The sequence below is a fragment of the Poecilia reticulata genome, chromosome 1 (genome assembly GCF_904066995.2).
Source record: "Poecilia reticulata chromosome 1, P_reticulata-male-v2, whole genome shotgun sequence".
In the NCBI taxonomy this organism is placed as follows: Eukaryota; Metazoa; Chordata; class Actinopteri; order Cyprinodontiformes; family Poeciliidae; genus Poecilia; species Poecilia reticulata.
The window spans coordinates 12,245,033-12,273,028 of record NC_088830.1 but is presented as its reverse complement, the minus strand read 5'-3'; the positions used below and the strand labels follow the sequence as shown (position 1 = coordinate 12,273,028).

At 40.9% G+C, this 27,996-nt stretch overlaps 1 protein-coding gene across 2 annotated transcripts; it reads left to right on the top strand.

Annotated features, from left to right (window-relative positions):
- Positions 1–702: 702 nt before the first annotated feature.
- gnav1 (guanine nucleotide binding protein (G protein) alpha v1) lies at positions 703–27,996 on the top strand. 2 transcript variants are annotated; one of them, XM_081606239.1, is made up of 9 exons: positions 715–1,211; positions 1,318–1,409; positions 9,806–9,898; positions 10,954–11,114; positions 13,470–13,598; positions 20,413–20,542; positions 20,782–20,853; positions 23,819–23,906; positions 26,974–27,297. In XM_081606239.1, exons 1-9 carry the CDS (start codon positions 1,082–1,084, stop codon positions 27,162–27,164), a joined length of 1,086 nt encoding a protein of 361 aa, XP_081462365.1. In that variant the 5' UTR covers positions 715–1,081; the 3' UTR covers positions 27,165–27,297. The 2 variants fall into 2 exon arrangements, with proteins under 2 accessions (XP_081462361.1, XP_081462365.1); XM_081606235.1 differs by lacking the exon at positions 23,819–23,906 and having other exon boundaries at positions 703–1,211; positions 26,974–27,996.

Here is a 27,996-nt window from a genome sequence, read left to right as displayed (position 1 = left end):
TACTTGTGGTTCCATTACATTTCCACATGCCTACAAGGTCTATTTTGGCAACAGGTAGGTAAGAAAATGGACAAACTCACACACCTCATCGCGACAGCCAGGCACGGTGGAGGAGGAGTGATGATCTGGGCTGCCTCACGAACTCCTCAGAATACTAATGAAGCCGTGGCCCAGATTAAACTCATTCAAGGAAAGAAAGAAAAATGAAAGAAGGAATGGAATAAAGGATGAATTAATCCTTTCACGATCAAGAGCCTTACAATGTGAGCTTTATACATCATTACACAGTGGACAAATGAACACACCCAAGGTGATGAGCAAAGCCAAACTGAGACCTGAAGTGAAACATGCGTGGGAATAAGACAAAGTGAAACCAGGATCGGGAGCAGACCATGTAACTGCAGATTATGGTGGCTTTTCTTTCCGTCATCTGAGACGCTGATGAGGTCATTCCGGAGACGACTGTAAAAGTGATTGAGCACTAAATCCTTGAACATGTTTGGTTTTCAGAGCAGAAACCCGTCATGTGGATTTTTCATTACCACGTCATCACGTCTGTAGAAACTTCGACTAGTCGGAAGCCGAAGTTCGGAGCTGGAGCTGAAGTTTTCAGGTGAGACCCAACGGAGCCCACGTCACTTCCCCCAGGGAGGTCCGAGAGGTTTCCATCTGGGCGGCGGGCTGCCGTGGGAGAATTGGGGCTCTTTTTCCTCTGTTGGGCAGAGCAGGAGGCTGACCTGCGGAGGAACAGCTCGGCTCTGGGTCTGTTATTTTTTTTTGGGGGGGGGGTTTAACCGCAGAGTAAATCTGGCGCTGAGAGGCGGAGAAAGCGCTCGGAGCCATGCGTGAAAACAGTTTTGCCTGAAGGCTTGGCGATCAACTGCCAGGAGGAGTGTGGAAATCTTGCAAGATGGCCTGACATCTTCCCTTTTTAAAAAAAAAAAAAAAAAACTTTAATCAGAGTTGTTTGACTTCTCTGGGAAGTTTATTCTGTTTATCTCTTTTGGAGCGAGTGACGAGCTCGCAGCGTTATAGGTTTCCTCTCTGTCCGTTTGGGTCGGAGAGGAGATGATCGCTCAGGATGGGACTGTGCCTCGGGACCGAAGATACAGAGGAGGAGAAGAAGGCGAAGATAAACAGCGCCAAGATAGACAGAGACCTGTGCGAACACGCAAAGCGGGAGATGAATGCGGTTAAAATCCTCATTCTGGGTGAGACCGACTGTCAAGAGCAACTTTCACCCGGGCGGCGCTTAAATAATCCCCGGGTGTCCGGTTGAAATGTGGAAGTAAGAACTCTTGTTTACCCTCCTTGCAGGAGCAGCAGAGAGTGGGAAAAGCACTTTGGTCAAACAGATGAAAATCATCCACAGCAACGGCTTCACCGAGCAGGAGCTGAGCAGCTTCAAGGTGGGAACCTTTCACACACAGGGACCCGTCAGCGCACAGGGGAGGGACTTCACCTTCCCTGGAGCTTCACCTGATTCAGAAAGCAGTAAACATTTTGAGACGCAAAGGGTTGCCAGGTTGTTCTAATATTTCTGACTGATTTGATCAAAATCAGACTGCTGGTGGTGGGACAGTTTTATGTTCCTTTGCTGGATGTCTTCTCTCTCTCTTTTTTTTTTTTTGGGGTTGTTTGTGTTTCTTTTGTTACTCAGCAGATTTCTGCCCAATATCTACATTGTATCAGCGAGAAAATGAGTCTGCTGTGAAAAGAAAGACAGTCATGAAACATGTATCAGATGATGAAATTATTACGATAAAGTAGCCTTTGACTTCTGTCCCGCCTCAGGGCCTCTAATTCCTCAGTAATCTTCACCAAAGTCAAGCAGTACAAACAGATCTTTAAAAAGTTCATTTATTTGAGTTTCATTTGAAACCATCTGGCTTTTTTTTTTTTTAATTTGTGAAGTCAGCATTTTAGCACGTCGCTGGTTCCTTTTTTTTCTACCAAATCTGCGTAAAACAAACAGCTCCAGTGTTTCAAACATAAAAACCCGTTTGCTTCTTTATTGACTTATGTAACTTTTGCACGCTTTTCCCTACATGCATGCCTAACACCTCATTTAAATGTAGTAGGTAAGCTGCATCAGTGCAGATTTATTTATTTGGCCAAGTTATTATCTCCCCAAAGTTGCATTGAGTTTCAAAATTACACAATCAGCTGACTGTTATTATTGAAAACTGGATGAAACCGATCGATCAGATGATTTAACCAGAGCCAATTTCTTATGTAAACATGCTTTGTAATGCAGTCAGTTGAAAGCATCCAACGTGAGCTCACTGGTTTATCTATGAAGTTAGTTAATGATTTAAAAAATAGGTTAATCATGCTGCAGCTGCTGGGGGTGTGTGGGGGGGGCGTTGCTCCAATTGAAACTGAAATTAGAGCCTCAGCCAATCTCTGAACAGAAATATTACAAAGCAAACGTGACTTGAGTAGAACAATGTAGCTTTCATTGAGGGAAGAGCTGCAGCTCAGCAGAGGAAGCAGAGGATGCAGCGTGCCGGCGCAGAGTGGTGTTAAAAATGATTGTTTAAATGAGGAAACAGTGATGCAGATCGGAGGGAAGCTGAGGTGAAGTCTCGTTTTCCTGATGGGGGGGGGGGGGGGGGGGGGAGAAGAGAGGAGGATTTGTCATGACAGACAGATTCAAGCTGGTATGCAGTGGTTTTAGTTCACATCTGCTTTTCCTTCTTTGTGTGTGTGCGTGCGTGCGTGTGTGCGTGTGTGTGTGTGTGTGTGTGTGTGTGTGTGTGTGTGTGTGTGTGTGAGCGCAAATGGGAACCAAATTCCTCTGTTATTCCAGGGGTAGGGACAGGGTGGGGTAAAGGGAATTGGGGAATTGGTTCGACATACAGACACACACAGCACTTTCTGTTTTCACTTATCATTTCGGTCTTTCTTACAGTGGCTGCTCTTCATGCCTCCCAACTTTTTTTTTTCATTCTAACTCACCTGTTTTCAACTAAGCCATCAGCCTCTTTCGATCATATGAGCCTTGATCTCATGTGTGCGCGGATTGCGTGTGTGCTTTCACACCTTGAGGTCGGGATTGTGGAACCAAAGGGACGTGGCTACCAAATCCCTCACCTGAGGAGGTAATTTAAGTGTGTTGGGTAATTCCCTGGACTTGTCTGAACTCCTCATTTAGGCCTTCTAAATACATTCTGTGCTACAAGGAACATTTTGTGCACCAAACTCAACTCGTTACCAACGTCAGGTCCTGTTAGCTTTATGTTATGTCATTACCTCACAGTCATTCCCATCTTGTAACTCATAGTGGAGATGGAGTGCGATTCGTAAAAGCCCAATAAAAAAACCTAAAAAAAAAAAGTGAAGAATTCACTAGGTGTGATTACTTTACCATACAATAGTCAATAATGAAAGATGGTAATTAAAAAAACAAAGTTTTGCAGTAAAGTTTAAATGAAAGAGGTTCTAATGTTGAGGATGTTCTGCTTATCATAGTTTCTCATTTTGGAAACTTTTTAAGCAAATAAAAGGATCAGTCAACATCATGTAGAGAACATGTTGCGCTTCATAGCATTCAAAGTCATTATGCAAAACGAGAAAGTCTTTCTACTAGCATCTAATAGAAATGTTTACTGAGTTTTGCTACATCTTTGCGTTAATTGTGCAACTTTTCTAATTTATTAGGAGTTTTTGGAAAATACGTTTTTGCTTAAAACACCCCCCCGATTAAGGTTCAGTTCACAGTTTTGTCGTTGCTGTTTAGCAAAATGAACCTCCCGTCTGCTCCTGGTCGTCATGTGAGTCAGCCCTTTGGAAATTTGCTTGACGTGTTTCTTGTCACTTTAACATTGTGTAAGCCTCTGAAGGGAGAGACAGTAACCACTTCAAATGTTTTCTGCACGGTATCCAAATGCGGACGGCTGGACTAAACTACCCGCTGAAAACATAGCAGCTGATTCCTCTTCTGGGAGGTTCATCTGGGGAAGGTCTCACTAACATTCGTTTTTGTTTCTGGGACTCGGTCATCTGGAATCCGGCCTCTTTATTCCTCTGCTTCCTGTTGGCATTGATTGTCAATGCCACCTCACTGAAGTTTCCAAGTACTGCCATCTTCAGGGAAATGACAATTCAGCTGGGCTATTCTCCTCACAAAGGCATAAAAACTGAACTGAAAAAAAAAAACATAAAAATACCATTCCTACGTATCAACACTACATGTTGTTTGAAAGCTATTTTCCAGGCTCCATATTGGAAAAATAAACTGGGAAATCCTCTTCGGTGAGAGGTGAGAAGTTGGAAAGCTACGTCCCTTAACTCCAAATCCAATGTGTTTACATGGCAGCCATATTGGGATGGATGTGACAATAAAGTGTTTATTTACAGTTTAAAGATAAATATGCTTATTCCGTGCAATCCTGCCCTCTTCCTCGTTTCGATTCCCAGTTTGAACTTCGTCTACGTGCCTAAATCTTTATTTGACCTTTGTGAACATTGTTTCATCTGTGTTTTTACCTCAGGTTGACTCAAAAAGATGCTGGCTTGTGGTTGGTTTACAAGCATTTCATGATACTCATGTGAATACAGATGTTAATGTAAACGCAGTTTATAAACTTGAAGGAAACTCAAATTTTGATTTTAGTGACTATTTTATATGTTTTATGAAAAACATTTTTTTTTTAAGTTTTCATTCAAAAATTTTTTTGTTTAGAATTTCACACAATGCTTAAATAAATCTGAAAAGTGATGCTGCAGTAAACATCCATCCATTTTCTTTACACCCTTGTCCCTTAGTGGGGTTGGCAGGGTTGCTGGTGCCTATCTCCAGCTAATGTTCTGGGCAAGAGGTCTGGACAGGTCACCAGTCTGTCACAGGGCAACACAGAGACAGAAAGGACAAACAGCCATGCACACACACACACACACACACACACACACACACACACACACACACACACACACACACACACACACACACACACACACACACACACACACACACACACACACACACACACACTCAGGGACAATTTGGAGAGGCCAATTAACCTGGCAGTCATGTTTTTGGACTGTGGGAGGAACCAGAGTACCTGGAGAAAACCCACACAGGCAGAACATGCAAACTCCATGCAGAAAGACCCGGGCCAGAAATTGAACCCAGAACCTTCTTGCTGCAAGGCAACAGCTCTACTGTGCAGCCCCTGCAGTAAACATGAATACAGTAAAGCACTTTTCAGAAACCGGACTATTTGTCAGCAGCTTCTTCTAGACGTTTCCCCGTCTGTTTGTTCAGTAGCCACTTTTATAAATAAATGTTTCTTGTGGAAGCATGCACACGCGCGCTAACACACCGCCGCTCCGCTCCTTTGTCCTCTCTGGTGTCAGTTAGCACTGCCTTTGTTCTGCGCTGACGCCCTTAGTTTCAGATGGGAAAATGACACTAACCCACAGGCCGGTCCCTCCCTTCCTGAACCTACCCAGCCTCCCACAGCAAACACACACACACACACACACACACACACACACACACACACACACACACACACACACACACACACACACACACACACACACACACACACACACACACACACACACACACACACACACTGCTCTCTATCTGACCTCTGTGGACATTGTTTCATCTGTGTCTTTATCTCCGATTGGCTCAAACACATCTTTCTCCGTCAGCGAACGTCTCATCCCACAGCGAGTGGCAGAGCTTCTTGACTCGGGTTTCGTTGTTGCCCTTTAATTTGTGTTTTGGGTTGCAATAAAACTTTCACGGACCCGGATGGCCCGCTGAAGGGAAATGAGGAGAGGAATGGTTGGAAGAGACTTCTTTGTTGTTTCATCCCTCTTTTATTTGAAGCCTGAGGCCATGCTGTTGTTCTGGCTTTGGGTCAGACTGAACACATAACTCTGCCTTTGTGTCAGACTGGCAGCGCTTATAAAATACCACAACTATGAGAATCTTCAGTCCAAAATATCTGCTGAGTTAAGTGCTTAACGCGACGTTCCTAGACAGTCTGGGTCAGCGGAGAAAATTAAATTAAGAAAATAAAAGAATGTTTTTATTTTCCTACTTTGTTACTTAGCACATCGTGTCCTTCCTTCCCCTCTCCGTCCTCTTCCCTTCCTTCCTTTCTTCTTTTATCCTTCTTTCCTTCAGTTTACCTATTTCCTCCCGTACGTCCTACCTTCATTTCTCTTTTTCTCTTTTCCTTCACCTTTTCTTTCCTTCCTTCCATCCCATCTACTATATATACATCTCCTGCATCAAATTCTTGTTTTAATTGAGTATTTTAAATGTTTTTATAAACATAAACAACTCGAGAATTTTGAGAAGCTGAATATGGAAAAGTGTGTTAATTCTGAAGAAAAAAAAACTTTGCTAAACAAAAATACAGATTTTAATAAAAAAATTTAATGAATCTTGCATTTTTTTTCTATAGCTATTTCTCTTCCTCCAACACTCCCTGCATTCTCATGATGCGTTACATGTTTTACAGTCTGGGGTTGATATTTAAATATCAGGCGGTAACCCGTCCATCCGCATTCTTCTCTGTGTTTTCTTTGGAAATGCTCTGACACAATCCAGGTCGTAATGGCTGGTCGCTTTCTGTGTTCAGAGAGGCAGACCCAGCAGAAACCTGCAGCAGAACAATAGTTCACTGTAGGTGGATGGATTTAGAGATTACGCTGCTGTAATGAAGCTCAGGGCTTTTCTGCTGACGCTCAGAGTTCCCACAGGGATTTCAAACGCAGCAGGAAGAGGAGGTCAGAAATGTGCTTTTCTACCTGAACGACTTCCCTCCAGGAATAAATACACACAAATATCAGAGAAAGGAAGGTGCTGCGTTACTCTGTGCTCTCAGGTGAGGTAGAGCTAATAAAAGTTTAGGGAAAGCACATAATGGCTCCTGGCGGTGCTTGATCAGCTGGAAAATAAATGCAGGTAAAAGGAAGTCATGACTCAGCACAGACCCGTCACGATAACACATTTTTCTGGACAATAAATTGTTCCAGAACTTATTACGATAAATGATGATATTGTTGTTTTGAGACCATTTTCAAGGAATATAACGGTAATGGCAAATCAATGATGCAAGAGCATCAATGTTTATTTGAATTATTTGAAAATTCATTCAAATAAAATGAATTTTGAAGTCTTTGTAAACAAAATCGTCCTTCAAAAAAGGGGCAAGTTGAGACTAAAGAACCAAACTGAAGACTTTTATCATCTAGTTTTTGGCAGAAAGAGAGAAAAAAGAGAGATAAACAAAAAATCATACCAATGGAAATTATTGAGTTTGTTTTAATTTATCATGCGATTAACTGATTTATTGATTGTTGTGACAGGCCGAGCTCAGCATGATGGATTTATAGCTCTTAGCTCACCGACAGAAGGCAACAACATCCACCTGTGCATCTCAATCATTTTAATATTGACTAAAATTTAATATGTATCAGTAACTAAATTTACATAGATGGCGTCATGAGGGAAGAACCTTGTGTGCAAGAATAGAAACATTATCTGAAGAAATCAGCCAGTAAGTAAAGCTTTAAAGTGTCTGAAGGACTACGAAGGTCAGAGTTACACATCTTTACCAAAAAGAGATGCTATAATTTGAACCAAGTTCCTGAAAACTTCAGTATTTTTTGATATGCAGATCTGTTACATGTCTTTTCTTGAGTAATCTCTTTAGTTAAAGTTGTCGTTTTCTGCCAGTTTTACACAACAGCGAGAACTTCCTCTCTTTGTTTTGGTTTTGGAAACTATTTACAACATTTACATAAACTCAGGAATTCACTCGAGGAGGCCGCTGCATCAAACAACCTGCTTCACATTGTTACTTCTCCCTCTTCTCTCCTATTTTTATCTGGTTTTATTCACCTTCAGTTCTGAAACTGTTTTTATTTTGGACTTTTATAGACCACAAAGACAGAGACGGGACGAGGACAAGAACTCTGAATCCGATAACATCAGAGGCGATTGCTGCGTTTCTTTCTAAATGATAAAACAAACTGTGAGCGATCCTACAAAAACCAGTGAAAGTTAAACATCAGCGGTAGTTTTTACACTTTATTTGTTGAGCATCTTTAACTTCATAGTCTCAAAAATAACAATTTCAGTGTTTTAAAGAAAGCAGGGATTTTTAATCTAACCAACTCTGTGGAGATCTTTAGTTTCTTTTCTTCTAACAGAGATAACAGTGAAGCCAAAGGAAGACAGAAAGAAGCACAAAGAGGCTTTTATTTCAACAGGAACCAACTCAGCGCTGCCACAAAATGTTTCCAATCCACTCACACAACGCCCGCCTGTCCCGCCTCACATGTTCCACTGAGAGCGCAGCGGAAGTCAGGGTGGATTAATAAAACGCTTATAAAGCACACTGATCAGGCTGAACTTTAAATTGATCTTTACTGAGCCACCAGGAAGTATTCACACTCCTTCACTAGTTTTGTCCTGCGTCTTGTTACATCCCTCAGTTATCCTAAAATCAGTCTTAGTGCAGCTTTCTTTAACATAACCGATATATGATTATTCACACTTTTGGCCAAAACATCTAGCGCTATTATATGAGCCTAATTCAAAATGTCTTGGTTTTAGTTCTACAGTTAAGCTTTATCTTTTCAGAACAGCTGTAGGCTGTGGTAATACAAAGTTCTGTGTCATTTTACGATCATAGATTATTTATTAAAGCTGAACTTTGACTCTGAAAACCGAGCAGTTCAAAATGTAGATTTCAGCTGCAGTTGGTGTAATGTCCAACAGGGGGCGCGGATTCCCCACTGGAGATTTTTGTCGCGCTTATGGTCTCAGTTATTACTTAAAACGCCTTTAAAATATAATATAATCATATAATATATAATTATCTTAAGAAAAAAGGGAGAAAAAGCCGGTCATGCTTTGAACCAGATCTGTGTTGTGATTAATAATCGCTTAGTTTCTGTTTTGCCCTGCTGCTCAGTTTCAGTGGAGTCAAATTCATAAGGTCACAATCCCAAACAGGAACTCCCAAACCCACATCCACGTCATCCAGATGAATGTTTTGAGTGAGATCAGCAGTTTCACATCATATTTGAGGAAGAAACGTCAGATACTTTATACTGTTGTTATCAAACAAAGGTAAATAAAATCCCAGCTAATGTTCTTAAAACTACAAAATCATATTTTTTTCACCGTCTCCTTTCAATGTGTGTTATTTGCGGAAAAAAAGTTTTTGCTAATACTTTGTGCAATTTGAAGAAAAACAAAAAAATTAAGTCATGTTACAAACATTAAATGTAGGGATTTAAGGTGATAGATCAACACAAAGTAATGCTTGATTGGAAGGAAAATCAGACATGATTTATAAACATTATTACAAAATTAAGAGCATCAGTTTTTCAATCAAGCTACATATTCTCAATTGGATTTTGACTAGGCCATTATAACACATGAATACTATAAGGGTTTCCTAGTAGTTCTGTCCCCATGTTTCCTCCACCGGTGTGCTGAAATCCCCAACATGACATGAAATGTGACTTTTTATAGTTTTCTTTCAACAGCATGTTGCAATTGGGAAGCAGGGACAAACTATACTGGAATAATTTTCCAATCCATGTTTAATTTGGATACTTCCTTTAGTTAGCCTACTGTTGGACTGACCCAAGTCTTTGTCCGTACGGTCATCACTACTGAACAGACCATGTGACAAATAATTAAACACTGAGTATGAGTTTAAAGAGAACGTGCTGCAAACAAATCATCTGTAAAAATTATCTAAGAAAACAGCACAGTTAAACTTTTTGAAGTTTTAGATGAACTGATTTTGTTTTGCAGGCGGCGGTGTTGGATAACCTCCTGACTTCCATGAAGTTTGTCCTCCATGGAATGGGCGTCCTCCGGATCAACCTGGCTAACAGCAGGAACAAGGTAGCCTTCTTCTCATCCCCCTGCCTTGTCTGGTTTTCTAGTTTAGGTTCCAATTTAAAGGGGACCTACTATGCAAAATGCACTTTTTGCACATTTTTGTTCTCCCATTTGGGTCTCAGCTGCATCTAAAAAAAAGACGACTTACAAAAAACACCCAGACATTTTGTGGCAATAAATTAATGTTGTTTGGTGTCTGGATTCTTCAAAAACCTCCAGACTGTTGAGTCGCAATCAATGGCCACTGTGCCGTTACCTAGCAACCTAAGCTGAGATCCAGCACATTTGGTCAGCTGGAAAAGACAAGTGTACCAACAGTGACTTACCATCCAGAAACCACTTGCTGCATTCTTGTTGGTTGTACAGGAGGCTTCTCTTCTGCTTTTCAAAGTTGTTCAGTTGAATAGTTGCGCATCTGTTTGCAGCCATTTTCACATGTGATTGTGAACATAGAGTTGGAGGGCGTGGTCGGCAGCAGCTTATTTTGGATTTAAAGTGGCAGGACGCCCTAAAAACAGCTCATTCTGAAAGGAGCTCAAAATAGGCAGAACTGAGCAGAATAAAATGTAATTATCAAAGAATGATTCTGTGCAAAAAGAAATGCAACGAACATGGTTTGAATAGCCTATCCCTAGAGGCTTAATAGGTTACCTGAGTCGTGCCTGCACTGTACAGAGTCAGCCACCAGAGGGCGGCATGTCGACGCTCAATCTGCCGGGAAAACAGCTGAAACCGAGGAAGCGGGTGGGTGGTGAGAGTGCGAGGTTTGATTTGATTTCAACTTTGTTACTTGAGTTGTCGAAGCTCCTCCTGTCACCACCCACCCCGCACATCCTGCTGGGAGATGACGGCCAGCGTAATTCCTCTAATAAATGTCGCAGAGGGCGTTGTCTGCCCGCTTTCACGTCTCTGTTCGTGCGCTCAGTCATTCATTTCATGCACCTTCACTGATTATTACCGAGTCTAAAAAGTGGAGGCAGACTCATAAACTCCACCGTCACCAGTGTTTTACCTCTTTAATAACCCATCTGGCCTCCGTTGTCTCCTCGTCTCCGCAGGTCCACGCCCATTCGGTCCTGTCGTGTGGGCGGTGTTTCGACGAGGAGCAGGTGCTGCTCCCCTTCCTGAGCCGAGCCCTGTCCTCCCTGTGGGCCGACCAGGGGGTGAGGGCTGCGGCCGCCCGCGGCTACGAGTACGAGCTGAACGACTCGGCGCTGTAGTGAGTAATTTTCTCACGCTGAGCGGAGGAGAAGCGGGGGTCTAATTAGCGGAGCAGAGGAGCTGATGCTGGCTGTCACTTGAAGTCAGCATCTGGAGAGCCCGGCTCTCGGTTTTTAAATACATGGGAGTGAAGCGACTTTAATTGATCCCACTTGATTTAAGTGGGATCAAATACCGCGGAAGTGTTTTGGATTTTAGAGATCTTTTTAAAACAAAACGAAACAAACAAACAAACAAAAACTGTCTTGTTGTGTTTTAGTGAGATAAAGCATAAGTGGGTAAAAGAAAGGGAAATGATACATAGTTCCTCTTTTTTTTTTACATTAAATGTCTGAAAAAGTGCCATGTGTTTAGGGCTAAAACGGATAATATGATTAACCTTGATTAATTGAAAAATCGTCAACTAATTTAGTAGTTGATTAACAATAACTGGAGTATACAAACTAAAAACAATGCAATTTGCTGAAAGAACAACACACCCAGAGCAGTAATTCAACCAAAATTGTACAAAAAATACACATATTTTTCAATTCAGATAATAAAAACTCCTTTGGTTTGCAGCCTTTTTTAAGGTTTTGCACCATTCCGTGATGATATTGCATGAAAAGCAATACAACTACAGCTAAAACTTTTTACTTTTACTTCAAAAAGAAACTGATTTTTCTGTCATTTTTGGTCAAAGTGACAGAGAGTCAGAGAAGAGATCCTGCATGTTGCAGATCTCTGTACCAGCCTGGATTAGACCAACAATAGTTGAGAAGTGGACACTAAACAATGCATCTTTTTCTATGTTATTTACTGAAGTGAGCAGCCGTAGAATCTATGTGTTGATATAAACAGGAATAGGTAATAGGTGAAAGCAAAATATAATTGTAGAGGAAATGGTGTGTGTGTTAATGTGTGTGTGTGTGTGTGTGTGTGTGTGTGTGTGTGTGTGTGTGTGTGTGTGTGTGTTTGTGTTTGTGATATGGTGGCAGCTAAGTACTGAGGAGCACCAGGAGGCCGTCTGCTCTCATCCTCTGCCCCAGTTAGAGGCCTCGCTTCTGGGGTTATCCACACCGACAGGCCCCTTGGCTCCCACTGAGAACCACCATCCATCACCTTATACACACGCACACGCACATTCACACACATACACACTGTGTGTTGCATGTGAGGATCCTTGCTGACACGTCCATCTCTAGACTCTGGTCTGAAACTTGGTGTGTGTTTGTAGGTAAATTCTCTGCAGTCTTGGAAAACCCTGGAAAGCATAGATTTTGATTTCAAGATTTCCCAAATCTGGAAAAGTGTGGAGAAGGATAATGGAGGACATTTCATGAATCATCAGGCAGATTAATATTTAAAACAGGACGAATTATTAGGGCCAACAGTAAATATACAAGGTTTACAAGGTACAAGGTTTAAAAAAGTGTTTAAAGTTGACAGGAAATTTTAAAGATAATTATGTGTCATTATAAGTTTGGAAGATTAATATCTGAACACCAACTATAACGTATTAAAAAATGCTGGCATTTAAAAAAACTAAAATAAATAAGCAATGCTGAGCCTAAACATCTTTAACAAACTAAACATCTTTAACAATCTAAACATCTTTAACAAACTAAACATCTTTAACAAACTAAACATCTTTAACAAACTAAACATCTTTAACAAACTAAACATCTTTAACAAACTAAACATCTTTAACAAACTAAACATCTCTCTGACACCCGAAGTGATTCTCAGATCAACAGAAGTAGCAAACAAACTCGAGTGTCTTTTCTTTTTTCCCTTTTAAAACAGCAGGACGTCTGTCTTTGTCCAAGAAACTGATTCAGGATGACTAGCTGAGAATGTCACAGTCAGTTCACATAGGTGGAGATGCCTCTGTGTGTGCGTGTGTGTGTGTGTGTGCGTGTGTGTGTGTGTGTGTGCGTGTGTGTGTGTGCGTGTGTGTGTGTGTGCGTGTGTGTGTGTGTGTGCGTGTGTGTGTGTGTGTGTGCGTGTGCGCGCGCGTGTGTGCGTGCGTGCGTGTGTGTAAAAAGACCAGATCTTACCGAGTGTGTGTGCATGCTCATGATACACTCGATCACGCCGGCTGTGTTGTTAGCAGCAGGTAATCAGTGTTTGGAAACTTAGCCCGAGTGTGTTTATTATGGTAAATGACTCTGAATATTCATCGTGATGAGCCCGCCGGGGGGGTTCCCGCCTTATCATCCACACCCAACCCACTAACTGGCAGCCGACACGACCAGGACAAACACAATGCGCCAATGACTGATTTCTCGTTTGATCTCCAGTTTGACTGCAAGTTGTTTTCCTCGTCGCCCTCCGTTCTTTTTAACCTTCTTCTTCTTCTCTCTCTGATCAGTTTCTTTGAGAACATGAGCCGCCTCACGTCTGCAGACTACGTGCCCACAGAGACGGATGTCCTCCGAGTGCGGCTGAGGACGACGGGCGTGATAGAGACCCAGTTTAAAGTCAACCACCTGACTTTCAGGTAGAGGCCCCCGTCTGCTCCACCTTTCTCCACTTCTCTCCGCCTGCAGCTCCCTCTTATCTCAGTCCACAGCCTGGAGATTAGCCCGAGACGTGAGGCTGAGATTCAATACGCCAATATGTCAAAATGAATAGTAGTCGTCGGTTTTGAGGGAAGCGGCGGCTCGCTCTTATCGGGGCGGCAGCTCAGATCTTGTTCATCGGTGATCGATCAGCTGCTCCCACATCGCCACACTTCGTAACAAACGAACCCCAACCGACTGATCAACCCAAGCTTTCTGTTCAAATGATTAATCGAATGAATCCTGACGAATGGATTATTCAGATAATCGTGAACTAATTTAGTAATCAAAAAAAAAAAGAACAATTGTTTTGCCAGACGAGAAATTGTCCCAGAACTTATTGAGATAAACAATAATATTGTTATTTTGAAACAATTTTCAAGCGATATAATAGTAATAATGGAAGAACACATTCTTAAAGATCAGAAAACTTTATTCTGATGAACATTTAAGCATTGGAAGTGGAAGACATTTTAAATATCCAAAATAAATAAAACAACAGAAACAACAAATAAAATTAATTATGCAGTCTCTGTAGGCAAAATTGTCTTTAAAAAAAGGGATAGTTGAGATTAAAGCCGCAGACTGAAAACCAGTTTTGGTAGAAAGAGAGAAAAAAGAAAAACGACAAATCAAGCAAATGAAAATGATTGAGTTTGTTTTAGTTTAGCATGCAATTAATTGATTTATTTTTTATCTTGACAGGCCTAGTTGTAACTAATTCTTTAGTTAAACTTGTAGAAAAACAGAAGTTTGATGACATAAAATGAGATTCCAGTCCCAACAGAGGGATTATCGCAGAGCACCTGCGTCTCCAGAGTCCTGATCTTTACTATCTCTTTAAAACATCACACTCATATATTTTCAGGGCTTTTTGGGATTTTTCTGTCCACTTTCCTTGATTATTTCTAAGAACTCTGCAATGGTCAGGTACAGAGACTGGACTGAAGGAAAGAGGGAAAAATGCCAAAAAACAAAAACTTAAAAAAAAAAGCATTAAGAAGGTGTGAAAATGTGTAGCCTGAATTATTTGTAGTTACTGAGTTCGGAGCCAGAAAAGTCAAATGAAACGTCAACCAACTCCAGGAAAACCAACTTGGAAAGATGAAGCTCATGCGTCACAATCGCAAATTTTAATGTGTTTTATTGACGTTTGTTGTGATATATGAAAACAAAGTGCACCAAAGGAAAGTGGTCTATTTTTTTTACAAATGCCTTTGCATTTGTATGCATGCAGAAAGCAAACTTAAAAAAAAAATCAAATCAAATCAAGTGCAGCCCAGACTCGTCTATTTTTCTCTGCGTCCCGTGGCATTGTGCTTCTCATCACATTCAGAAAAATCTGATTACTTCTCCTCTGTTTCTAAGTTTTCCTCTCCTCCAGAATGAACCTGTCTCTCCTCCTGATCTGACGTTACACTCGGCGCGAAGCGGTGACAGTAAAAATCATTACGTCTGCTTTTCAGACGGCCTCTGTTTTGCATATAAACGCAGTAGAGAGCTGATCTGTCAGCCGGGCGACTCCGCTCTGGGCCGCTCGTGTGACACCTAAACGCTTATTTTACATCTGTGGCTGACTTGTGGGACGTCTGAGTTGACAGAAAAATTTCACGCCCCGGAAAAAGTTTTGGCAACATTGAAACACCTTAAATGCTAATGGATCTGTCGTCTGGTGCAGAGAGACGCCGATTTTCCCTGGCAGTCTTACTGACTGCATCACTGATGTATTTACTTTATTCTGGATGTTTTTCTGTTGAACGCCGTCGGTGCGACGGTGTCAGGTCGGAGCCAGAGGAAGTCTCAGGTGGATCGTCTCCCACTTCCTCTTTTCTTATCTGCTTGAGAAGATAAATAATTGGGTCTAGATGTTTGACATGCAGCAGCTCGAGTGTTTGTGTCGGGCTCTTTGTGCATATCTGCGCGCAGGTTGATGTGCGCGCATTGAAGAAGATCAAGCCCTCAGGTTTGATGAGTAGCTTTACATAAATTAATGTAATTATATCAAACTGAGCCCCCAAATGGGTTTTAAAGGGACGTGTAGAGTTGGTTTGTGTTTGTCGGGGACGGAGGGAGGTTTCATTGCTCTTTGAGATTCGAATCCGAAATGTTTTTTGCTCTCAAGTTTAATAGAAACACTTTCCCTGCTCTGGTTTCATATTGTGAGAATTAGGTCTGCGTTCACGCCGAGCGGTCGGCGTCTGGATCCGCCTTATTGCTTCGTATGCTGAAGGTTTCTCATCGGCGTGAACATCTGCGCCCAGCACTCCTTCTCCTGCAGCTTTAAGAGCAATCTCAGCGCTTACTGAGATTGCTGTCTGAGCTCTAGATGGTTTCTTCTCTTGTTGTTGCATGTAAGGTGGTCTTCGATTGATCTGTTGACCCGGCGTCCTGCTCGTAACAGTGTTAATGAAAGTTATTTCTGTCTAAATCTCATTTGAATTATAATTTCAGACGCTGAAAAGCTCATTTGGCGGTGATTCTGACGCCTCGTTGAGCATTTTCCAATTCAGATGAAAACTAAACTTTTTCAGTTTTAGAAACTCCAACAAAGCATGAATACAATTTAACAACCTGAGTAAAATAAAACTATCCCAAAGTACAGATTTTCACAATCTGCATCAAAACAATAAAAAAGGGAAGAAATGCATTCTTAAAACTGAATGTAGCAAAAAAAAAGTTGTGACGACTAAATCATATGATAACGGAGTTTGTGTCAGCAGATATTGATGAATGTAAATTAAAGTATTGATATTTTTCTGAGACTGAGGATGCTGACTGATGGTGCAGCTTGATTGGTAAATCGTTTTAGCTTCTGATGAGGCTGTCTGCATTCACAAGTCAGATGTTTATTTTATTTTGTGGTAGTCTGCTTTTTCTTCTGTCATCCGACATCTTTGGAAACAAAGAAGTTTCATGTGTTGACTTTTCATTATTATTTTTTTGTTTCTAGACATTTCTTTGCATATATCTTTTTTCTCTCCTTCTTCCTCCCTTTCTTTTTTTCATACATGTCAGAACTCGCCAGTTCTTGCATGTAAGCAATTTGATTGGCTGCAGACCGCCTTCGTTGATCGGCCCACGGAATGAATCCAACACAAGACAAATCAATAGTTCTATGATCGAACCTTGAGGTCCAGACATGTTGTTTTCAGTTCTGGTCTAATTGTGGTTCAGAAAGCGTTAACTGGACGGGGAAACTCTCAGTGAACAAATATATAGAGAGATTTCAGAGGAACTGGCAGTCTCGCACAAAATGACATCACTGGCGTGTCGAGCTCGTTCACGCCCGTATTTACGCTCCACAGAGCGAGCAGCACAGCGCCAGTGGAGACACACAAAATTCAGAACCGGACCCGACCTAAACCAGCGGGAGTCAGACTTGAGGACGGAGAAGGAGCTTTAGATGCACATGGTTTTATTTAGAGGTGTCAGAGTGAAGGGGACTGACTACAAACACATGCCACACTTTTCAGAGTTTTATTTGGAAAAATTTTGAACCCGTAGACCTTTGCCGTATCTGTGTCATGGAAACGTAAAGCTTTGTGTTGTGAAGCATTTAGACCGTATTTAACCCATTAGCTGCTGATGTGTGTGTGTGTGTGTGTGTGTGTGTGTGTGTGTGTGTGTGTGTGTGTGTGTGCATGTGCAGACAAGTACAGTATAATTCAATAGGATCACATCAACATAAACATTGAAGACTGTTTTTATTTAGACTTACGTGACTTGAATGATTTATCACCATTTTATGTTTTACGATGATCCTTGTACACTACATTAGTCATCAAAGTTTAATCTGCCATTAATCATGCTGCTGCATAACAAAAACAGACGGCCTGTTTCAAGCCACGTCGCTTCACTGCAGCATTAAATATATATATAGGCTATATAAAAAAAAATAAAAAAATATATATATATAACAAAAATGATTCCAACTTTCTGAAACTCACAGCAAACACAGGCGGAAAACGAGGAGAGCCCAAATGACGAAGGTACGGATGATACAGAGTTATATAGATTAAAAGAGAATAAATGATTCATTGCTTTAAATTACAACTTTTTAGAACTGAAAAGTGAAATCAGAGTTTTATCCTCCATGTGTTTCACATGTGAGTGTGTGTGGTTTGGTTGGCAGCGCAGAGTTTCTGTTTGACCTTTGACCTGTAGCTGTAATGGGGATCTTTTCTGCATCATTAACATGAGGCTGTCTGATAATTACAATCAGGTCCCTGCAGATGAGGCTGAGCATTATGGGCCATGAGTAACAGGAGCCGGGGGGACGGGCGGAGGTGGAGGGTGGAGAGAAGCCGATGAACTAAAAACTTTACTGATGTTTCTAAATACTTTGATAACAACTGATAAGGAAAAATGACATCCTTGCAGAAAGTTTCTGATCTCAAATTGTTGAGGTCTGGATGGATGGACAAAAGGATGGAGGGATGGACGGATTCACTTTTTCAGCAATTACTGGTGACATCACCGAGATTTTACCTGTTTGAAAATGATCTCTAAACTCTATAAATTACTCGACGTAGTTCCGATGTCAGCACAGGGTTGTCTGGGTAGCGGTCTGTCTGCTGTTTGATTTAATCATCTCAACTGAAGGCAGACGTCAGACTAGAAACGACTTCCTTGTTTCTGGTTGGTTTTGAATAATAATGAGAAAAATACCTCAGATTTAAAAGTAGCGTTGTTAAAGGGGAGGTGAACGAGTCTTTGATGACACATCGGCGTTTTGCCTGTCTTCCATCTCAGTGGAAAATTTCCATTATAATCTGACATTTATGCTGGGAGCGCTCCCTTTCCTGTGCTCATCCCTTGTTGGGTTTCCACATGTTCATTTCCCCTCTCAATAAAGCGCGGCGTTACCTCCGCAGACACTCGAAGAGGAAGGTGGGCGATGACACATCTGGCTCTGGAAATGGGCGAAGAGGGACGGACGCGTCGTTCCCCTCCTCCCCCTTTCCGTTTGCGTGCTTGCATTCCTGCCGTCTTTTTGTTTCATCCTTCTGGAGAACGTTGACCTTTTTCGCTCTCCGTGCTGCCACGTTGTGAAAATCAAAGAGGGCGGTAAGGGCGCGGACGCTGCCGGCAGACGTGTGTGGCACGCCGCTCTACGTGTGGGCTTCATGTGTGAAATGTGATGCTTTGGAAAATTTCAAGCTCGCATCTCAAACCAAAACAACTTGTTGTTGATCAGGTTTCAATTTCTGCTGCCAGCTGCAGCCTGAAAAGAAGTCTGAGTAACAATGAAACGTCATTTCATAAAACCGAAACAAGGCCTTCTTTGAAGACTTTCTCCTATTAACAATCAATGCGATGTGCCCCAGACGAAGGCAGGTGCAACCATGTGGATCTCATTAGATGTTTGCTTTTTTTCTTCCCAAATATGTCACCATCTTCTCATCTGCAGGAGAATGTTTTAGCCTCCATGACAGCTGATTGAACAATACAGCAAAAAGAAAAAAACAAACTAAAATATGGCAAACTATATTAGTTCATTTTTTTTACAAAGAGCCCAATAAAATTAACTATTCATGCCAAAAAATATGTTTTTATAATCTTTACTTTAGTAATGTTTGATTTGGGACTAGATGTGACTTTTAATCTTTATGTGTTTTACTTAAAAATGCACCATATTCTGTTATTTCAGTTTGGTTATAGGGTCACATTTACACTCTATAGTCTTAAATGTATCAGATTGATCAAAAAACAAAAATAGAATAAATCCATAATGGGGAAAATACTTTTTCACTCTACATTAAAAGTCTACAGCTTCTTTTTTCCCATGTTGTGTTCCTGAGATACAATTCACGTAAAAATAAATACATTGGGGTGTTTCCATACAACTTTTTCACTTCCGATACAATACCGATATCGCAGTTTTGACAATTGACTGATGCCAATATCGATCCAATATGATATACATATTTTTACTACTTATTTTGTAGTGTGGAATGATTGAAAAGGCTTGATCAAGTGATATTACTCAAAGATCAATAGTCAACAATGACAGGTATGAGAACTGACCTATTTATTAGCCAGTAAGTCTTTGTAAATGCCCTGAAGAAGGGGGATTATTTTATTAAAAGAGCAGGACACGGTGCTTCTGCTCCAGCGTATATTATTATCTCAGTTAGCTTACAAACATACACAATATCAACGTTGAAACAGCAATATGTTAGCAACGGCGCTAACAATGGAGCTTATAATGGAATTTGTTAACATTCGGAGCGTCAAAAAAAACTCACAAGCTTTCTGACAGTTAATAAACCCATTTACAGTCTACAGGTGTGTTTATATATATACTGATATATATAAACATAAGGGAGATATTTTAATAAAAGAGCCGGACACGGTGCTTCTACTCCATCGTATATTATTATTATTATTATCTAAGGAAGAAGTTCCGGTGCTCTTCAATATAGCTAGCGCAAGCGCTGGACTCCCCCTGCTGGTTGCATCTGACCATTACATCAGCTAGACGTTAACGTCTTCAGCCCAAAATGCTGGTAAAACATTATAACCACTTAACATTAAAGGAATAAATGTATCTGCGGAGTGGAGACATTAGTTGGACGCCGATCTAATCCGATACTCTGTTTTTGGCTGATATGGAACTGATTTCCGATATCAATGTCGGATCTGGACAATCCTAATATACATTCCTAAATGATTGTGCATACAGCTGCTTACAGAAACGAAAAGCTGCTCATCAGTCACCTCCGCATGTTGCGTCTGCTCTGTCTGTTTCAGGATGTACGACGTTGGAGGTCAGAGAACCGAACGCAGGAAGTGGATCAGCTGCTTCGAGGACGTCCGAGCGGTCCTGTTTGTCGTGGCTCTTAGCGGATACGACATGACTCTGGTGGAAGACCCCTCAGTGGTACGAGGTTTCACACATGACACCAACACAGACGACAAGGCCGCATAATCAGCAAAACAAAAAACAAAAAAACTAATCCATGTTTTGACTCATTTTGTTTAAATTCTCTTGGAACTTTAAAGTGTCTGACTAAACAAACATTTTTGATTTGTGTGTTTTCTTCAGAGTATTAAGGGGGCTTGTATCTAATTTTATTTTATTTGAAGCGCTGTTTGATGTATTTTGTCTTCTCCCTGCAGAACCGCCTCCAGGAGAGCATGAAACTTTTCTCCTCCATCTGCAACAACGTCTTCTTCCGCAGCACCTCCATGGTAAGCCGTTCATCACTTCCTCCGCCTCAGCAGAATCAAACCTGAGCTGTGGTGGAGAACGACAGAGAAGGTTTTATCCTGTTTTTAACAGACAGTTAGTGGAGTCTGGAGGTCCATAACAAAAGAGATATTGCTCAATATTTATTCATCATAGTCATGCTTTTTATTAGTGTCTTTGTGTTTCTGGATGGGAAAGAGAAGTCATTTTAAACCTACAGTATCATGTCTGTTTTACTTTGCGAACCCCTTCAGTCATACTGTAGCTGTGGGAAAAGGACAGTACACTCAATTTTAATTCTAAAATGATTGAAATCCAACCTCACGTTTACAAAGACACAAACCTGAATCTGCTTACCCAGGACGAGCAGCAGGTAGACGCTGCTGTGAAGGTCCTTGATTCAGAAAAGTCCTGCTTCGGATATGTGTGTGTCAACTAAACCTGTCGCAATAATCAATTATTAATCACATGATCCTTTTAGATTTGTAAAATATCTTCCACTAGTGTTGAGGGTTCTGTAATGAAATAAAGTTTATTGGTCTTTGAGAAGCTGAACGTGTGTAATTAAGGCTCAGAACAACAATATTATCGTATATCGCAATAATTTATGAGACAATTTATCGTCCAGGAAAATTTGTTATTGCTGTATAATCTGTTATTGCTAATGTTAAAACAATTCGAAATGACATCAGAAATAACCTAATGAAGCAACTGTTTGCTGGAAATGTTATAAGAAGCCTTCCAAACAAATCCAAGTCCTTCAGTCTACACTGAGTTAAATTACTCGCAAGTACAAGAATATTCAAGGTTGTTGCAAATCCTAGCAGATTCACCAAACGATTAGATCAGATTAGATCTGAGGCTTCGATGCACAGGCCGGCAGAGCTGCACTTTACCTTTAAATCCTGTCATGCTGCTGACAAGTCAACAAAAATTCAGACTTTGTTTCCTCCTTCACACCTGATGCTGAAACTGATGGTGGAGATGCAGAAACATTCCTGGATATTCAGGGAAATCCTGCAGTTTGTGAATGTACATCTCAGTACAGATGTGAATAACATGGCAGTATCACTGTGATACGATGGCAAAGAAAACCGCAGAGAAAACATTTTAAAATGAGCTTTTTCAAATTTGACACAATTTAGGGATTTATTTTTACTTTCCTGACCAGCTGAAAAAGGGGCTTTAGTTTGGTTTTATTAGAGTTTATGACAGTCATAGGTTTGGATTGTGGGTGAGAGCTGAAGTACCAGGATGAAATCCACCAAGGCTGGAAGCTATCAATTAATAAATTAATCTTATTAACTAACAATTAATCAATAAGCGGCCGTTCTCTGTTATGCAGCTCGGCTGAATGAGTGCTACAAGATGAAACTTAAGGAGTTGACTGTTTTTATTTCAAAACAGAACCACATGAAGTTAATTTTGCATCCTATAACGAACTTTGTTTGGACCGTTTCTCTTTCCCGTTCTGGGATGTCTCCACCATCTTTGTTTCTGCATCAACTGACTCTGTTTTACGATGACCAGTGGCTCCCTCTGCTGGATGGTGGCCAAACTGCCATGCTAAAAAGAAGGTTTAAGCGGATGTTATTAGTTAATCGATCGGAACCAATGTTGATCTAGTAAAACATTTATAAAAAATTGTTCATTTGTTTGTATCCCTAAAATCCACACATATGTACAGGGTGAAACTCCAGACAAAACAACAAACAAACTATGTGTTTCATTTTGCTGTCAGATTCAATCACAATAGACCCTGCATTAGCATAACTCAGAGGTCCTGAGTTTAACTCATGTTGGCTCAGATCCAATCCAACGAGTCAAGACAGCATCCAGGGCCAACAGGATCTAAATGAACTAAACTTCTACAAGTTCTTCTTGGACAGACCGGACAGGAAAATGCTGCTTGATAAACGCTGTTTCCTCAGCACTAATTGAAAAGCTTGTTGTATTTAAGCTCGTCTTTGTCAAGGTGACATTTTTCCCACCTCTCTTCCAGCTTCCTGTGTGTAATAACATTAAAACTTCACAGCAATAAGCTTGCAGACTTAAGTTTAATTTAAAGCCCACTTAGTTCAACTTCTGAGAACCCTCCTGTGTTTTCCGGCAACCTTTCACTGCTAACACGGTTTTTATTAGCTCAGGTTAATCTGTGTGGAAACAAAGACATATTCAAAGTTCAAAAATAAAACTTCACTGTCCTGATTACTTTCTAATCGCATCACAGGCACATAGTTTTACACATTTCCTCCTGCAGAAAACACCAACTAAGTTTTTGTTTTATCTTTTTTTAGTCATACAAACTTATTTAAAGCTTCATTACAGCCGAATGGGCAATTAAAATGCCTGCATGTGACGTGTTTATGTGCCGGCTTTGTGTGTGGGGCCACACATTACGGCGGCTAACAGGCTCATTAAATAAAACTGTTTAATGATACGTGTTTTTTTTTTTTTTTGTTTTTTTATGTGGCAGGATAATTTGTAACCTCCACCTCAATTAACTCGTCACTGTGGCTGGTCAGTGATAATTACACACCTAGGTGCTGCTCCGCATCCTGTTTATTGAAAATCTGCTCTACCTTATCGCTCCTTTATTATTTTCCGGGGGCTTTTTTTCCCGCTCCTGTTTGACTTTGTGATCAGACAAGCGGAGGAAAAGGTAGAACAAAGTCACAGTTTTAATTAGTTGGGTTCAAAGCCTTAAGTACCAGGACAGTGTTTTCCTGAGACGACAGGCAGAGATGCAGATTTACGGACGTGGTCGCCGATCCGCTGGCTGGTCGCGTTCACATGATGCATGAGAGTCAGGTGCCGCTATTGCCAAATCAATACTGCTATTGATTTTTGGGTGAATCTTTCTAAGTGATAGTAAATCTGCCTGTTATCCCAGATGGCATTCTGCAAATCAACGTTTTCTCAGTTTCTGTGCTTCCAGCCGACTTTCTCTGTTTGTTGTTGTTGCAGATTTTATTCATGAACAAGATAGACCTTTTCCAAGACAAGATCTTGCACACAGGACGGCATCTGCGGTTATATCTGCCACAGTTTAAAGGTAGGGCAGATCCCTATGCATCCATGCGAACAGCACAATGTTTGACCAAAAAATAGATGTTTGTAATGTCACTGACCTCTATGACCTCAGAGACGTGTATTATTGAAAAAGCAGCATAAAGGGTTTTCATGGAACTGTTACCAGAAAAACCTGATCAAAACTTATTAAGAATAATTTTCCTGTTGGAAAACCCAGCTGGGTCAAAGTCTCAACCATCCGGCCCGTAGCGGCGATTGTTTGTCAAACCAAACATCCTATGAAAGTTCAATCAATGAGCCACTTCTGCTGCACTGGGGGGAAGTTTGGTACCCAGGCAAAATAAATCCAATGTCCAAAACTTGAAGGTTGCAAGCAAATAACCAAATCAAACTTTTCATTGTTTCCTGCTGCTTCTCCTGCTCTGGTAAGAAAACCACAGGCCCCAAACCCAGTGCATACTGGTCCTATACCAGTCCCTATACTTATAGAAAATAGACCCGCAGTTCTTTCTGTCCTACTTAGAGAAACAAATTTTAAAAATGAAATAAAATCAATAATTATTAACCTACAAGTAAACTCTGAAAATAATACAAAATATAAAGTAAACTAAGAATAAACTAACAAAATTCAAATTAATAAATAAAAAAAAAAGAATAAATATCTTGAAGACAACCTTCAGACGAAAGGAAACTGGTCAGGAAGTTTAAACTTTGGTTTAAAACCTGGAGTCAGTATGTTGGTAATATAAACAAAACTTCTTCAGTCTCAGTCTAGACAACAAGCTTAACGTTGAGAGTGAAATTAGAGTCTGACGTTATTGAAGAAATGCCTTTTGGGAAATTTAGTTATGTTGTGTTCACTGTAAATGTGTATTTTGATTAAAGCTCACTCTAAGGTATCCAGAAATTAATATTTGAATGTCTGATGTTCTGTTTATTAAATATTTGTGAGAAGGAAATGCAGCCTGTACCTTCAGCAGATCTTTATTAGCTCAAAATGCACTAATTTGCTACTACAAAACAACTAAGAAATCTACATGATATTAATGGTGTCTCAGAAATGTATATTAACAAATAGACATGCGTGTGTGACATTTGATACTTTGTTTTGCACCGATGTGTAAATATCCAGACCCTTCCTTTAACCTTGACTTTTACCCATCATGTCATTTCTCTAGAGGGTTTTGAGTAAACCTCTCGTATTCCCATCATGCAGTCTGATTAGCTCCTTATCTAAGATTTGACCAATAACTCTCTGATTCTGTGTCTGATTAGCTCCATTACATACATGCTCAGCGGTGCATCCATCTGCCTTTCCTGCTCATATTTTATGCATTAAATAAATAAATAAATAAATAAATTTTAAAAAAAGCTTCTTGTTCCACCTCAGTAGTTTACTCAGACACGTCGGTCCTTAAAACCCCATAAAGCGATGCATAAACCCAAAGCCGGTTTGGCAGCTTATTAAGCACAGAGACGGGGCTGATGACGATAAGCTCTCAGAGTCCCCACATGCTGTTATTTCTGGAGGTTCTGTATATCTGCTTGGTGTCTCAGTGGGCTCAACAGGAGCCGTGTCCTCTCTGCTCTCATGCAAATGTCAATAAAAATGCTAACGCGGCTCGGATTGGGGTCAGCCAGCAGAGCGACCCGAGCGCCGATACGATGATGAGTCCGAGTTCTGGCTCAGGTTCGTAGCCGCGGCGAATTAATCGTTCTTCTAAGCCGTTTCAGTTTATCCGCAGTGAAGAGACAACATCGGCACTGCAAAGTGAACTTGCTCTGGTTTTAAAAGAACCAGTTTGAAGACAGAGATTTTCATTTGAAACTTGAGGTTCATTGTAGTTCGCCACATTGACCCAACATCTTTATTTTTAAGATGTTGCTGCTGAAGGTGCAAAGTCTTTCCAAACTTTCTTCCTTCTTTGTCCAGCTGCTTCTCGTGATTCTGATTACAGCTTCCCTCTCCTCAAATAAAACTGTCTGATGAAGATGCACAGAATATGTTTGCGTGAATCAAGTCTGATTTTGTTTCCGTTCTGAGCATAGATAAATTTCAGCTTTTATAGATTTTACAGCTTTACTAAGACAAAATTTGAATACCCTAAAGTGGTTTTCATGTTTTATTGACAAATCGCACAGCTGCTATGTAATATTTAGAAGTCTGGAAAATTATTAATTTGAGTTATCATTGTTGGTATTGTTACCTAACAGATAAAATGTGCATTTCTGTAAAGAAGGAAGCTTTTTGCATAAAGTGTTGACATTGTACTTTAGCGTACATTCATGCAAAAATGTAAAAACTTGGCAAAAATGCGTCTGATGCAGACACCAAGACAAGCCATTAGACGTGTTTTTTATACCGTGGATTATAAACTGTTTTTGAAGAAAATGGGGGATAATTAACAGACTTAAAAACTGTGAAAGAGCTTTTCTGAAAAACTAAAGTTCTTCATAAAAGCTGTGAAATAGCCCTTTATCATGCAGCTGACTCACGTCCAGTGGTGTTGGTTTGTTGGTTCATGATTTGTGATTTTTTAAATTAAAAAAAAAATTTTTTTTTATAAACAGGTAAATGTTCTGTGTTTTCATGTCAACAATCTGATGACAAAAAAATGAGTCTGGAAAGGTATTGGTATTTTAGATGTAAAATCTGTTTGATAACAGTAATTGGTGAAATTAGTTAACTGAACTGTAACTTGGCTGAAAGTTTGTCAAAATGCTGCTGTGAAGGAAACGTTGTCGTTCTTGTTTCACACGTTCTCTGATCAATTTCTAAACACTTCGAGGTTTTTCTTGCCCATTAGAAACAGCTGTATCAATAAAATCCTGTAGCCAATGGAAAGTTTGTTAAAGAGCATCCAGCCATTAAGGCTCCAGTCAGGACTTTAATTAGCCAGTCACTTTCTCTGTGCGGGTGGGGGGTCATAGTTCATTTGCGTTCCATGCAGAGATTGTCAAACCTCTCAAGCCACACCGGTTCTAGAGGACGGGATTACGGCTGAACCAGAGAGACAAACCATGAAAATGAATTGTTATTGTTGTTATTAATGAGAGAAAAGTGACCTAACTGTAGCTCAACCCTCCAGGCGCGGACTGTGACGTGGATTCGGCCGCACGCTTCATCCTCGCCACTTTCGTCTCGCTCAACAACAGCCCCAAGAAGCTCATCTACCACCACTTCACCACGGCAACCGACACCTCCAACATCCAGGTTGTCTTTCAGGTGGTTATGGAGACGATCATTAAGGAGAACCTGGAGGCTGTGTCGCTCCTGTAGCCACCGGCGGCGGCGGCGCCTCAGTGAAGTTTCATTTAAAAAGACTGAAATGAACCAAAACGAAGTTTGTCCTCTATTAATATTTAACTTCCTACAACTACAAAACCAAGCTCTGAAGCTTTTGGCAATTCTTCCAAAACACCCCGGCTTTCCTTTTTGCATTTGTGACTGAAGCACAACAGAGAGGCGCGGTGAGGATTTACGGTTTGTCCTCTACCTTCCTCCTCACAGGATTCACCCATGCATACGGTCGTGTGTTTTTCCCCCCCTCATCCATCACCGTGTCTCTGCGCCGTGCGTCACAGCCTCCTAATGAGGCGCTCATGGCCGTATAACTGCTCACGGGTTTGTGTTCGCCCGAGATCCCAAACGCAGCAGGGCATCTTATAATCTGTGCCATTAACTAACTGTCCCACTGACTTAATACCAGCCACCAATGATGCGGAGGCGGAGCTCATTAGAAGCAAAACGTGTACATTAAAAACACCCCACAGGTCGTCTGACTTGGGTTTAATTTCCTTTCTTTCCACCTGTGACACATTGTCTCAAACTGATTTACAAAACGCTGCCTCCTGCGTGTGTGAGCTGTGGCGTTATCTGTTCCGGAGTTTGTTTCTGAAGGTTCCCCTGAGCGACCGGCGGTGCCAGCGCGCTCCGACTTCAGTAATGAACAATATTTGTCCATGACTGACGGAGCCTTTCACTGAAACTTAAAAAACACCCCAGAGTGCTTTTATATGATGAAGCAGTGATGTGTGTGTGTGTGTGTGTGTTTTTAATCTGAAATGTGAATAAATGTGACTCTGTCCTCTTTGACAGACACGAAAACAAA